This window comes from Bos mutus, chromosome 5, assembly GCF_027580195.1.
Source record: "Bos mutus isolate GX-2022 chromosome 5, NWIPB_WYAK_1.1, whole genome shotgun sequence".
NCBI lineage: Eukaryota > Metazoa > Chordata > Mammalia > Artiodactyla > Bovidae > Bos > Bos mutus.
Window position 1 is genome coordinate 83,113,815 of NC_091621.1, and position 15,154 is coordinate 83,128,968.

The 15,154-nt window shown below is 39.0% G+C and overlaps 1 protein-coding gene across 1 annotated transcript in view; it reads left to right on the plus strand.

Annotated features, from left to right (window-relative positions):
* Positions 1–15,154, plus strand: part of PIK3C2G (phosphatidylinositol-4-phosphate 3-kinase catalytic subunit type 2 gamma) — a 474,611-nt gene that overhangs the window by 177,045 nt on the left and 282,412 nt on the right. The window contains exons 17-18 of the mRNA XM_070370044.1: positions 4,615–4,708; positions 8,668–8,762. Of these exons, the coding sequence (XP_070226145.1) occupies positions 4,615–4,708; positions 8,668–8,762 (189 nt within the window). The remainder of the gene's footprint in view (positions 1–4,614; positions 4,709–8,667; positions 8,763–15,154) is intronic.

Consider the following 15,154-nt stretch of genomic DNA (forward strand, 5'->3'; position numbering starts at 1 on the left):
TGGCATAGTGGCCTTCAAGGGAATATGATCTACAGTTTAAAGGAGAATTAGAAGTCTAAGAAGAGAAGGGAGGGTGTTCTAAGCAGAGGTTACAGTGCTTACAAAGGTGAGAATGAACATAGCATGTTCAAAGTAAAAACAGCATACAATGAGCCAGGGCAGTTTATCCAGTATTACAGTAGTACAAAAATCTGGAGTGTTCGGCTAGCTTTCAATATGTAAATAAATAGTATGGGCCTGAACATTTCTTTGAAAATAGAAAACCATTTACTGTTTTATGGGAAATGAATTTACAAAATAATTCAGGAAATTTTATAAGGTAATACTATGAAAAATGCTAATACCAGTGTGAGCCAAGTATAGCCTAGCATAGGTAATTGCAGAAGAAACTGAAAACAAGCACAGAGTACTTCCCTGGTGGCCTGGGGTAGAGGAATCCACCTGCCAATGCAGGAGATGCAGAAGACATGGGTTCGATCCCTGGATAGGGAAGATGCCCTGAAGGAGGAAATGGCAACCCACTCCAGTATTCTTGTCTGGGAAATCCCATAAACAGAAGAACCTGGCAGGCTACAGTCCATGGTGTCACAAAAGAATCGGACACAACTTGGTGACTAAATAACAACATTGGTGCGAGAGCCATTGGGATAGAAAAATTAACAGAACTTGGCAACTGATCAGATGTAAAGATAAGAGACTACTAGAAATTCTGCAAACTTTTATTCTGTTATGCTTGGACTAGGGATATAAATGAATGAGTCTACCCTCAACCTTGTGTTTAGAATCCCATAGAAAAAGGGGTAATTCTAGAAAGTGGCTGAAACAGCTTTACCAGTAAATTGATGCTTGAACTTTGTCTTCGAGGATGAATTGAATTTCACCAGATAGAAAGAGGGGGAATTAAATGATGAATCTTTAGCAAAGAGGGAGAAAACATAATCATTAACATTTCAGACCTACATGACTGGAGAAAGATGATAACACAGACAGTGAGACAGAAGTCTGGCAGTAGTGATGCTTTAGATGGAAAGATAACTAATTAAATTTAGACATTTCTGAAATATGTAGAGAGTGTCCACCAATCTAGAGATAATGGGGACAGGTAAGTGAACAAAACAGGCAAAATTTTTCTGCTTTCGAGGACTTTACATTCTAGTGTTTGGAAATAAGCACATGATTAGAGATACAGTGTTTACCAAGGAGTTTTCTTTTGTTGTGATGTTTGTTTTCTGTTTTTCCTCCTTTGCTGTCATTCACATCAGTAAGATGAAATAGGCACACAGGAAAGCAAGGATGACTAGTATCTGACCTAAGTCTTCACTTAGGCAACAAAATGTACCAAGTAACTATTCCCCCAAGACTTCAAAGTGTCCTCAAACTGACCTTGATGTCTACAAGCCTCAGACAAATGGTTTAGTAATTGAGAGAAATAAATTAGAGTCAGTCACATTTAGTTAGGAGAAAATAAAGTCTTAGTGTGCTAAAACAAGCTGACCTTCTTCCAGCTTTGAATTTTTATTACACCCTTTCTTCTTTCCTTCTGTGCGTGATGCTATGCTGAAATCTTCTGACCTTAGTGGTACTTCATGAGATGTGCCTGGACTACAGTCTCAGTAGGTCTTATTGCTAGAATATTCGTAGAGAAAAAATTATTGGAAAAGTATGTGTAGATCAGAAGTAAGGGTTTTGAATGACCAACCTTGGAAGTGAAATTCTTGTTGCATTTAAAATGCTCAATTTAAGATTAATTAGGTCCCATTTGTTTGTTTTTGCTTTTATTTCCAATATTCCAGGAGGTGGGTCATAGAGGATCCTGCTGTGATGTATGTCAGAGAGTGTTTTGCCTATGTTCTCCTCTAGGAGTTTTATAGTTTCTGGTCTTATGTTTAGATCTTTAATCCATTTTGAGTTTATTTTTGTGTATGGTGTTAGAAAGTGTTCTAGATTCATTCTTTTACAAGTGGTTGACCAGATTTCCCAGCACCACTTGTTAACCTTAAAAGCTTCTGCACATCTAAGGAAACTATTAGCGAGGTGAAAAGACAGCCTTCAGAATGGGAGAAAATAATAGCAAATGAAGCAACTGACAAACAACTAATCTCAAAAATATACAAGCAACTCCTACAGCTCAACTCCAGAAAAATAAATGACCCAATCAAAAAATGGGCCAAAGAACTAAATAGACATTTCTCCAAAGAAGACATACAGATGGCCAACAAACACATGAAAAGATGCTCAACATCACTCATTATCAGAGAAATGCAAATCAAAACCACTATGAGGTACCATTTCACGCCAGTCAGAATGGCTGTGATCCAAAAGTCTACAAGCAATAAATGCTGGAGAGGGTGTGGAGAAAAGGGAACCCTCTTACACTGTTGGTGGGAATGCAAACTAGTACAGCCACTATGGAGAACAGTGTGGAGATTCCTTAAAAAACTGGAAATAGAACTGCCTTATGATCTAGCAATCCCACTGCTGGGCATACACACTGAGGAAACCAGAAGGGAAAGAGACACATGTACCCCAATGTTCATCGCAGCACTGTTTATAATAGCCAGGGCATGGAAGCAACCTAGATGTGCATCAACAGATGAATGGATAAGAAAGCAGTGGTACATATACACAATGGAGTATTACTCAGCCATTAAAAAGAATACATGTGAATCAGTTCTAATGAGGTGGATGAAACTGGAGCCTATTATACAGAGTGAAGTAAGCCAGAAGGAAAAACACCAATACAGTATACTAATGCATATATATGGAATTTAGAAAGATGATAACAATAACCCTGTGTACGAGACAGCAAAAGAGACACTGATGTATGGAACAGTCTTATGGACTCTGTGGGAGAGGGAGAGGGTGGGAAGATTTGGGAGAATGGCATTGAAACATGTAAAATATCATGTATGAAACGAGATACCAGTCCAGGTTCGATGCACGATACTGGATGCCTGGGGCTGGTGCACTGGGACGACCCAGAGGGATGGTATGGGGAGGAAGGAGGGAGGAGGGTTCAGGGTGGGGAACACATGTATACCTGTGGTGGATTCATTTTGATATTTGGCAAACTAATACAATTATGTAAAGTTTAAAAATAAAATAAAATTAAAAAAATAAAAAAATAAAATGCTCAATTTAAATGAATGAAGAGAAAATATGTAACCTGTTTAAGCACCACATTTCATACTGCTGTCAAAGACAGTTGGGAAGATACTGAGTAGTGCTATTTTTGTCCTTTACACTATAGCTGCATGTATTCCTTTCGCCCTTAAGTAACCGGACATGCTGAAAAGAGACTTGGCATTAGAGACAAAGTTTTCTGACTCCCACAGTCTTTAGAGCTCTCACCTGAAAAGCATTCACTTAGTTCCCATGCAAAAAGATTTGAGGGTCTTATTTATTCTTTTTTGTTGTTGTTGTTTCTAAGTGAATTGCTCTAAACTGTTCCTTTGAATTTTAAATTGTACATATTAATTTTTTAAGATTTGTTTATTTAAAATAATAAATAAAAGTGTTTCTCTCACCAAAACCCTTGCTATATTTATTTATCATGTCAAAGCAGCGTGTGTCAAATTTATATCTAAGCACTTTCCGGGAGCTCTGGCAATGTAGGAGATGCAAGAAACTCCAGTTTGATCCCCGGATCAGGAAGATCCCTGAGGAAGGGAATGGCAACCTGCTCCAGTATTCTTGCCTGGAGAATCCCATAGAGAGAGAAGCCTGGCGGGTTACAGTCCATGGGGTCAAAAAAGAGTCAGACATGACTGAGCACGTGTGCACACTCACACACACAATTCTACTGATGGAGCAGTGTTAGTTGTTCTGAGGAGCACAGTCATCCATCAGTATCATTAGTTCCAACACCCCTGCAGAAACCAAAATCTAGAAGCTCAAGTCCCTTATATAAAAGGGCATAGTATACAGTCCACACTATGTACCCACAGATGAGAACCCTCCAATATGGAGGGGGACTGTAGGGTTTCAGATGTGAACTACCTTCATAAATTTAGTTTAGTAGCAAGCTTTTATTGTGTTTAGTTGGTGCTAAATCTTACACCAGGCATATGAAGTTCAAAATGAGTAAGGCATAGTTACATTCAAGAACTTAACAGCCTAGTATGATTTAGCTATATTACATTATTTGTGTTTATTTATTGTAAGATACATTAGATTTCTTGTTTTTTATTATTCTCTGCCCAAAGACTCATTTAAATATATTTTATCCCATTTTTAATCATATAAGCCATCAGATCTCCAGCTAGTAATTATTTACTTAAATATATGGCTAAATAATAAGCAAGGATTTTCATGTATTTTTAAAAAATCTTAGATATCCTATAATCCACATTTTATAGGCAGAAAAGTCGGCAGGAATCTGACTTAAACTCATGTTTCCAAAATCTAGTCAAAAGAACTTTCGACTGCAGTTCATAGAGCACAGAATATGAAAAAAAAAAGAATGATTATTTGATGCTAATGATTATCTTAAATGATTGTGAGATTATTTTATCTAATGCATTGGGGGTGGAGTTAATTCTCTGTTTTCCTGATATTTCTCATGCATTATTGTAAGCTATTAACAGCTTAGTAAGTGTATTTACTTTGTTTTAGTTTTCCAGATCAAGAAATTCGTAACGTGGCAGTTCAGCAGTTAGACAACCTCTTGAATGATGAACTACTGGAATATCTCCCACAGCTAGTTCAGGTAAGGACAGCAAAGTTGCCAAGGGATTCCAGGATTTTAACCAATAATTCTCTAAAACAGGTCCCAGTGAATCAACAGTAGCCTACATTAAAAGTGATAATTTCAGTTTGGCTAGCCAAGGGGCTAAAAATATAGCTGTCAACTTGGGTACCATGGAAATTCTCTACCCAAAATTGATATGGTTACAAAAAAGGTATATAAACACCAAAAGGGAAATTTTTTTAAAAAAAACACCTTCACTTATTAATTAGAACAGGAAAAAAAAAATACTGTGATGAAAAATTGGTATCCAACTGTATATATAAAACTATAAAAAAGTAACCAAATAAACATTATGTAGAAAGTAGTCATTTACTAGACATCTGTTCATAATATTTTTCTTGCTTTTCCCATATTCTAATATTAATTACAGATTTTAAAACAGTAGTTTCTAACAATCAAATTCTGCTGCCAGATAGTAGTTTTGTGACATCATATATCATGATATTGGAGTAATTTTGGAAAATACTATAAACTTATCTAGAAATCTGATCATGGTCTGATTTAGTTTGACTATGTTACCATTTAAACAATTGCACAAATAGTCATGTATATGATTGAATATCCAAAATATAAACAATGATTTTTTTCTAAGTTAACTGGATACTGAATGCTGAATAGGTCTAAAATAGGGGTCTGTATGTTTTTCTTTTGCTTTGTTTTTAACTCAGGTGTTTTCTTATCTGAAAGATCAGGTCATTGTTATAAGCTATTTTAAATGCCAGGTGCCTCAGGTTTTGAATTTAAGACAGAGACCCTGAGACTAAAGTGCTGCTAAGCTGCTAAGTCAATTCAGTCGTGTCCGACTCTGTGCGACCCCACAGACGGCAGCCCACCAGGCTCCCCCGTCCCTGGGATTCTCCAGGCAAGAACACTGGAGTGGGTTGCCATTTCCTTCTCCAATGCATGAAAGTGAAAAGTGAAAGTGAAGTCGCTCAGTCGTGCGCGACTCTTAGCGACCCCGTGGACTAGAGCCCACCAGGCTCCTCCGTCCATGGGATTTTCCAGGCAAGAGTACTGGAGTGGGGTGCCATTGCCTTCTCCGGAAACTAAAGTGAGGAGCCTCTAATAATAGAATTGAATTCTATGTTACTTTACAATCAGAACATGTACTTCTCTGAAGGCCTTAAAGAGAGAACTGATCTAGAAGCATGTGTACTGTAGAGTTACTAATACCACTCCTTACAGTTGTGGTTTCCCTAGCCTTGCAGGAGTATGTAGTGTAGTGAGAATAAAAATTAATTCAACTTGCAGAAACACTATTCATCTCATGCCTCTTGAGTATGGGCAACATGCTATATCTAACCCAACTCAAAAAAAGGAAATTTCTACAATAGTGTATGTAAATTAAATCTTTGAAAGCCAGAATCTGAGTCAATAACACTTGACACTAGGAATGTGGCTGAGAGACTTATGCCTGTAAATGCAAATTCATTTATAAGATAAGTCGCACCCAGGACCCAGCATTGCAAATACACAGAGGTAAAGATAGGTAACGTTGCAAATATTCCCTAATTAAAAATGATAATTATAAAATCATGTGAGATGGAAAGAAATATTTAATGTGACTGGAAAATTAATAACAAATGGGAAGAATTATCAAAACATTAATTGTGGGATTTGCCCTTAAAATTTCGATGCTGCACCCTAACTTTCCAAGACATAAAAAAAAAATTCCTACCCTGCTGATTATTTTCTGGAATCATGTTATTTTTAATGCATTATTTTATTAGAACTGTGCAGGCTATGTTAAAGAGCAATATGAAGTTACTTTAAGACCATGATGAAAACAGAAAGTATGGTTCTTAAAGTGTTAGTCACTCAATAGTGTCCAACTCTTTGTGACCACGTGGACTGTAGCCTGCCAGGCTCCTCTGTCCATGGAATTCTACAGACAAGAATACCGGAGTAGATTGCCATTCCCTTCTCCAGGAAATCTTTGTGACCCAAGGATCAAACCCTGGTCTCCCGAATTGCAGGCAGATTCTTTACTGTCTGAGGCACCAGGGAAGCTTATGGTTCATAGCTAATGCTCTAATAAGCCACAGACCCAGAGGTTACTGCAAACCACAGGCTGTAGGAAGGTTTCAAGAAGAGAGTTCAAAACAATGTTGTTGTTGTTCCATTTCCTTAGTTGAATCCAACTCTTTTGCGACCTCATGGACTATATCCTGCCAGGCTCCTCTGTCTGTGAGATTTCCCAGGCAAGAATACTGAAGTGGGTTGCCATTTCCTTCTCTAGGGTATCTTCCCAACCCAGGGATTGAACCCACCTCTCCTGCATTGGTACACAGATTCTTAACCACTGAGACAACTAGGAAGCCAACGAAATATGCATCCAAAATATTGTCTCCTGATGATGATGCAGGATGTAGGGAGAAATTGTAGCAGTAGACAGAATGATGCAGTGAATTTGGAAGCAAGGGAGGCCATTCATGATCAGTAAGTAGTTTCTGGGTTCAGAAAGAAATCACAAGGAAGTCTTCAAAGAAAGCTAAAAGACAAGCATGGAAGTAGACTCTGAGGTATCTCTCTCCTGCTAATGTACTCATGGGATATGTTCACGATAAGGGCATGAACACAGCCCATGGTCTAGTCAATCCAATATTAGCATGTTACTTAAAGAAGGTCATAACTGCAGTTTAAGACAGCACACATTATGATCCTTATATATTCAGACAGCATCACGAGTTTATGCAAATTTGCTGAGATCATCTTTGACATTCTCACACTTCAAGAATTCCTAAACATTCCCATCCTGGAGGATAATTAGCATACTGAGGTGTTTCTTTAGGTGTGTGTTGAATGAATGTTGTTCCCATTTTTTCTGCTCTCTGGACTGTGGTGTTAACTCTGTGTGTGTATGTGACTTAAATGGCTTATGGAGCAACACGCCATAGAATCTTTGTTTCTCAAGCAGTAATAAGTACTTTTAGAAAGATAGGAAGAAAGCCTGACATTCATTTTCACAGCTTATTGTGGTTCATGAGATGATGATGATGATGATGATGAGGGCCCAGACACAGAGTGCTGATGGTGAAGTCCCTGTAGAGTGGGTGTGGAAGTCTAAATTAGGTCTCAAAGGTTGCTGTTGCTGTCTGTGTTTTTCCCTCAGGTTGGATATCCTAGAAAACATTAGAAAGTTGTTCACATTGCAGATGAAGGAATGGGAGATTGGAGGATGGGTGGATTATGTGTCCACCAAAAGGCAGCTTTGACACTTTAAAGTAAAGCTTCAAATTCTGCAGGTTAATACTCAATAGGTGATTTCAGTTAAGGCTTTGATTTTGTGGGGCTTCCCTGATAGCTCAGTTGGTAAAGAATCTGTGTGCAATACAGGATACCCCGGTTCAATTCCTGGGTCAGGAAGACCCCCTGGAGAAGGGGTAGGCTACCCACTGCAGCATTCTTGGGCTTCCCTAGAGGCTCAACTAGTAAAGTATCTGCCCACAATGTGGGAGACATGGGTTCGATCCAGGCTACCCACTCCAGTATTCTGGCCTATAGAATTCCATGGATCCATGGGGTCACAAAAAGTCGGACACAACTGAATGACTTTCACTTTTTCAAACCAAAAGAAGAGAATCATCTATTGTTTAATAATGCCATTTTTTTAATATCCAAGACACTGTTCATGATATTACTTTCTGTGTGCCAGGATTCTCTCCCTAGGCGTGGTTGAACTCCACCAACCACCAGCTCTTATTTATTCTGTGATACTAAAAGCCAAAAAAGAAAATTGTGTGATGTGTATATGCTCTATTAGTTACACACCAAACGATAAAGCTATTAAATATAAGTATTTTGTCAAAACTTTTATGCTGTTTTCCCTTTCTCAAGCCTCTTAAGTACCTCTGTATTCTGCTATAATTTTGTTACTGAGGAAAAAAAAAAGTAAAGTAATTGATCTCTTATTTCAGGCTGTCAAGTTTGAATGGAACCTTGAGAGTCCTCTAGTGCAACTTCTGTTACACCGCTCACTACAAAGTGTCCAGATTGCCCATCGTCTTTACTGGTAAGATTAACCGAAGTAGGGCAGGATGCCTTTTTTTTATTGTCAACTTCTTTTTGTGGGGCAGCTTTTCCTTATAAACCTGATTCAAACTTCCACTTAAAATTCAGCCAAATGTGAGTCTTTATCAGGGTTATTTTTACTTATGAGTATAATTTAACTGTCATTGTCTTCAAAATCTTCCTTTTGTACTGTTGCTGCTCTGTAAATCCAACTGGAATTTGAAATCTAGGTGATCCTTTTCCAATAGCTTTAAATCGCAAGGTCTACATGTGGTCACATCCACTTGTTGAATATTTCAGTTTAAAATCTAGTTATAAGATCCTGTATGTTTTGGAAGAATGTAAGCTTGAAAAGTAACTTCTGTAACAATATTAGTTACAAACAGTGGGATCGAGGCCAATATATACTGTCTTAAGCTTATAATTCCTGGAGCACTAAAGTTTTCCAAAAACATTAACTTTGAATATTATTAGTGAAGAAGTTAGATTTATTTAAGATATATCAGGAATACTCCCATCACTGCCTGCTCCTGATCCTACTAAACAACGTGTTCTTTCGATGCTGTTCTCCCTACTGTTATTACTAAATTTGCACAAAAAATTTAGCAATTACAAGTGTCAGTAACCTAAGGATGGAATTGAATCTATCTTTTGTCCTCACATATGTATGACAAGCATCATTTATTGGCTTCAATTGCTAGTGAAGAACTTTAATTAATGGGGAAAAAAAAGTCAATATAATTTTTGAATATCATGTTTTTCTACTTCAAAAAACATTGTTCTTGTTGACATCACTCTTCCCATGAAAATGACTCAAGGATTTCATATAAAAATAGAAATACAAGGAATTGTCAAGCCCTAATGTTTGATTAGATGCAGATTTCCATTTCAAGTGTCTAATAGAAAAGCCAGATCATTTTCCTCTAGTATATCAGTATAATTAGGCATCAGATACATTGGCCAACAGCAGGCCTTCCACTAAGTAGACTCTTTTCATCAGACTCTGAATTAAGTCTTATTCTCTTACATTTTTCCAACAGCTACTTTGATGATAAGGTAAGTTAAGTGGATATATTTGTTGGTATTTCACTGTCGTATTAAAGCTAGAACTCCATTATCCTCAACATTTATTTCCTTTAAAACTTGACTTTTTTTCACTTTTCACTTTTTTAAAACATGTTTACTAAAATGAAGACATATTCAAAAGTAACATGACTACATAATAGTCTTGATTTAAATATTTGAACCAAAACATAATATAAAATATATAAAGTAGAAGAGCAAACAAAAAGATCATTTAGAAAAATTAGAATAAAATATTGAGGACTTACATCGATTGTTATAATACTAGTACTAGAACCATCTTAGTAAGTTCTTCATCTGCTAAGGGTGCGAAAGTGGAGTCATTTGATAGGAAACAGTGAATACAGACAGAGCTGTCAATCAATGCCACACTTGCAGGTTCACAATAAATACAATACTGTCACTTTTCAAAGAAGGTGGGAGGAAAGACTTTCTCAGTATAGAACTCACCCTTATGAAAAAGAGAAAAAAGAGTAACAAAGCCCATTTCCCTTCTCACTGATTTAAGAAGAGAGTAAGATAGAGGAACTAGAAAAAGATATAAGTTATAAATGGACTGCTTGTTTTTGAATGCTTAATTTATGAAAATATGAAAAGAACAAGACAACATGGAGGGAAATTTTAAAATACCCATCTCATTTTAAAACTTAAGAATTAAGAATCAGGCAAAATGTTGTAAACATCAAAGTACATTACATATATTTAAAATATATCTTGGAGTTAAAAAAAAAAAAAAGCTTCTGCCTAGCATCGTATTTGGGGCATCCCAGGTGGCTTGATTGGAGAAGGCAATGGCAACCCACTCCAGTACTCTTGCCTGGCAAATCCCATGGATGGAGGAGCCTGGTAGGCTGCCATCTCTGGGGTCGCACAGAGTCGGACATGACTGAAGTGACTTAGCCGCAGCAGAAGCAGCAGCAGGTGGCTTGGTGGTAAAGAATCCACCTGCAGTGGAGGAGACGCAGGATTTGCAGATTTGATCCCTGGGTTGGGAGAATACCTTGGAGAAAAAAAAAATGGCAACCCACTCCAATATTCTTGCCTGGAGAATCCCGTGGACAGAGAAGCCTGGCAGGCTACAGTCCATGGGATCGCAGAGTCCGACACGACTGAGCGACTGAGAATGAGCATCATATTTAGGGGACATTTGTATGTAGAATGCTGAGTTTAAACTTCAAAGATGCAGCTCAGACTCCTCATGATACACTTGAAAACATTCTCAATTTATCTTTCCTTAGAAAACAAAGCAACAACAATAAAAAACCAATATCTGATAACTTTTAAAAAAGAGTTCCATCAGACATCAGTTTAATGATTTTTTTCCACTTGGGTGAGCTCCTGCTTCTTCATATTCAGCATATTCAGCACTGAACTCAATGACTTACCCTGCTCACTCAGGTCTTGGAAGCTTTTCTGGACCCTCCCTGTTTCTCACTAATATGCTCAGTTGTTTACCAAGCCCTGTAATCGTATACCTCCCAAATAGGTCTCCCCCAAACAGTTGCTTCCACCTGCCACTGATCAGAAGGTTAACTCCTCAGATATTGAATTGTGAATAAACGGGCTTTCACAGAAACCATCTTGACTACTTACCATCACTGCCGGCAGCCTTCCTGAAAAGGGAAATTGATTTGGAGTTACTGCAAGTCTCCTCCATTGAAAGGGTGACATAGGATGAATATCCCCAATTTCTCATGGAAAGGGAGCTAACAATAAGCTTTGGATTGGGAAAGTTTAAAAGCTCTCAATCACAGTTTGCACTCTAAAAGGTGGCTGTAGATTGGTAGGGTAGCATTTGGAGTTCATACTTAAGAGGCCCCTCCCCCATCATATAGCAATTATAGAAATTTAAGCTCAGACCCTTTCCTTTTGAATAAGAAATAAACAGCCATCGCTAGCTGATAGTGAGACACTGGATTGAATGGGATATCCCCAAAAAGATATTTACATCTTAACTCCAGGAACCTGTGACTCTGAACTTATTTGGGTCTTTAAAGATATAATTAAATTTAAAATCTTGAGATTAAATTGTCCTATTTTATCAGTGTGTGAGTGCTAAGTTCCTTCAGTCATGTTCAACTCTGTGTGACCCCATGGACCATAACCTTCCAGGCTCCTATGTCCAAGGGATTTTCCAGGCAAGAATACTGGAGCAGGTTGCAATGCCCTTCTCCAGGGGATCTCTCCGACTCAGGGATCGAACCCAAGTCTCTGGTGTCTCCTGCATTGGCAGGCAGGTTGTTTACCACTGAGCCACCTGGGAAACCCAGTGTGGGTTTTTATCAGGGTGGGTCCTCAATCCACTGACAACTGTCCTTGTAAGAAACAGAAGAGAAGACACACACATGCAGAAAAGGCCATGTGGAGTATCACTGATACTCTGATGGGAGTGATACAGCCCAAAGCCAAGGAATGTCCAGAGTCACCAGGAGCTAGAAGAGGCAAGGGAGGATTCTCCCTCTGAGCCTTGAGAGGGAGCACATCCCAATCTCGATTTCAAACGTCTGGTCTCCAGAGCTGTGAGATTAATCTCAATTGTTCAGTATGTGTTGATCTCTTGTGGCAGCCACAGGAAGTACACAGCAAGGACAGGACTTTGTGAAGGGCCCTGACTAGACGCTCTGATGACACATCACACAGGAAGCTTCTCCTGACTCTTTCCACAGCCACTGTCCAGCATGAGTACTGCTCCCGTGCTGTCTCCCAACACCCTATATGACTCCCCAGGTGTCATGTCACATTCCTTAACACTTCTGTTCCCCTGTCTGCTTCCCCTCCTAGTCCTTATAGTAACCCATGATAGCTATCATGTCATACTCATCAACGTACTAATCATACCAATGCCTGAAACTCAGGAGATACTGACAAAAAACATTTTTTAAGTTAGGAAACCAGAGAAATTTCTTTAAGGCCAGCAATAGTTTCACATACAGGGAATTCAGTGCACTCTCAAAGGTACTGTCAGTACCCTAGGCAGATCCCCTCTACCAGCTGGTGGACCTATCTTGCAGCTTCTGTGAATATTGACCACCAATTGACAGCTGCCTCTTCTCTGCAGAATTGGTCTCTGCTAACATAGCTACCTAGTCTGGGGAGTGGGAAATCATTAAGGTACCATTTTCATTCCAAGCCTCCACCCAGATGACTCAAAGCTAGATTAGACCTTGATCTCCTGGTTAACTCCTTCCCCTCCCCTACAGTGCTTGTCACTCCCTCAAAGGTTTTTTTTTTTCGCTGAAGAGTACTCCTTCAGTAAATCACATACACCTTAATTCCTGTGTTATAATCTGTTCTAGGGAAGCTTAGCTAAGATAAACATTTCTTTATCAAAGAAAACTAATTCAAATATTTGATTAAAAAAAATTGGAGCATCAGTATGCTAGACACGTATCATAAGTGGAAAAGCAATACTGCAGTCTTTCATATTCCTAATAGTATTAATAAGTCTGGCTGAATGAGCTGCGAGAGAGCCATTTTGAATAAAAATCTGTATAAATTGTTTTTTTAAGTCATATCCTACAAAACTCTGAAAGTGTTCTCTTCAAAGTGTGGGGATAACCTGAGATGAAATGCCCATTGGCAGACTCTCCAAGAACAACAATATTTTTCTGTTTTATTTGCTGATAAATAATATCATATTTATCAAGTACTATCAAGTATATAATGTTTATTTATCAAATATATCATATGTATCAAGTACTATCAAGGACAGTACTTGGCACTTGACAAATTCTCGATAACTTGCTACTGAAGGAATGAATAAGACAAAGTTGCCCCAGGCCCAGCTGGGTACATGCAGACTTGTGACAGAAGGGGGCAGAAGAGAGCTGCTTGAATGGTCAATTGGTCTTGAAGCCAAACAATGCTGGCAAGGAGAGCAGCATCAGGTGATTGGCCCCTGATGCAGTGTCTGCTGAAACAGCTGGGAGAACGCCGCAGTAAACTAAGGCACTGAGTCTCTGGGACCACGAGGACTTTCCAGGGTGGCCCATGGTATCAAAGGACTGTATGAGCTCTAATGTAGGACGCATAAAATTGAGATGATTTGAAAACTGGCCAGTCATTTTCTTAACAATCTACCTTAAACTTTTCTTATCTAGAATTTTGGGGCAATTTCTCAAATCAGGGACTACTCTAAATAAAGCAAAATAATGTGGAAATTTTGCATCATGTGATCTGAAGTCACATGTCCCCCTTCAGTTTAGTTCAGTTCAGTCGCTCAGTCTTGTCCGACTCTTTGTGACTCCATGAATCGCAGCACGCCCGGCCTCCCTGTCCATCACCATCTCCCGGAGTTCATTCAAACTCACCCTACCCCTTTTCTAAATTTGTCTCTCACCAATGCCTGAAATTCTCTCATTAGCAACCACTCCTTTTGGTTAAATAATGTTCCCTCTCAGAAGTACTCTTCTCATATATACATATATATGCTGCTGCTGCTACCGCTAAGTCGCTTCAGTCGTGTCCCACTCTGTGCGGCCCCATAGACGGCAGCCCACCAGGCTCCTCTGTCCCTGGAATTCTCCAGGCAAGAACACTGGCATTGTTGCCATTTCTTTCTCCGATGCATGAAAGTGAAAAGTCAAAGTGAAGTCTCTCAGTCATGTCTGACTCTTCACAACCCCATGGACTGCAGCCTACCAGGCTCCTCCGCCCATGGGATTTTCCAGGCAAGAGTACTGGAGTGGGGTGCCATTGCTTTCTCCAATATATATATATATTCAGAACATAATGCTTATGAGGAATTAACTTATCATTTGTTCATATTTAAATATTTTATTTTTGGCTGTGCTGGGTCTTCGTTGCTGTAAGCGGGCTTTCTCTAGTTGTGATGAGTGGGGTTACTCTCTATTTGCTGTGCGTGGGCTTCTTGTGATGGTTTCTCTTGTTGCGGAGTATGGGCTCTAGGGCATTCGGTCTTCAGTAGGGCACGCTGGCACATTGGTTTAGTTGCCTCAAGGCATGTAAAATCTTCCCCAACCAGGGACTGAATCCATGTCCCCTACATTGGCAGGGGGATTCTTAAGCACTGGACCACCAGGGAAGTCCTCATTTGCCCATTTATATGACAGATGTTAAGATGTTAGATACTGGTGAACTACTAAGGATAGCTTAGAATGGTGCTTGCCTAAAGAAACTCACAGGCTAACTCTCATTAGCATCCAGCGGGTAGGAAAAAAACCTATGGGCTGTGTGACAGGGACAGAGTAGAAGGAGAGAGCTGACAGCAGATTCTGTCCATTTTACAGTTTTGCCCATGACCTGTTCCAAATATAATGTAAGCACAAGGCAAAGAGGCAAGGCTGGCCA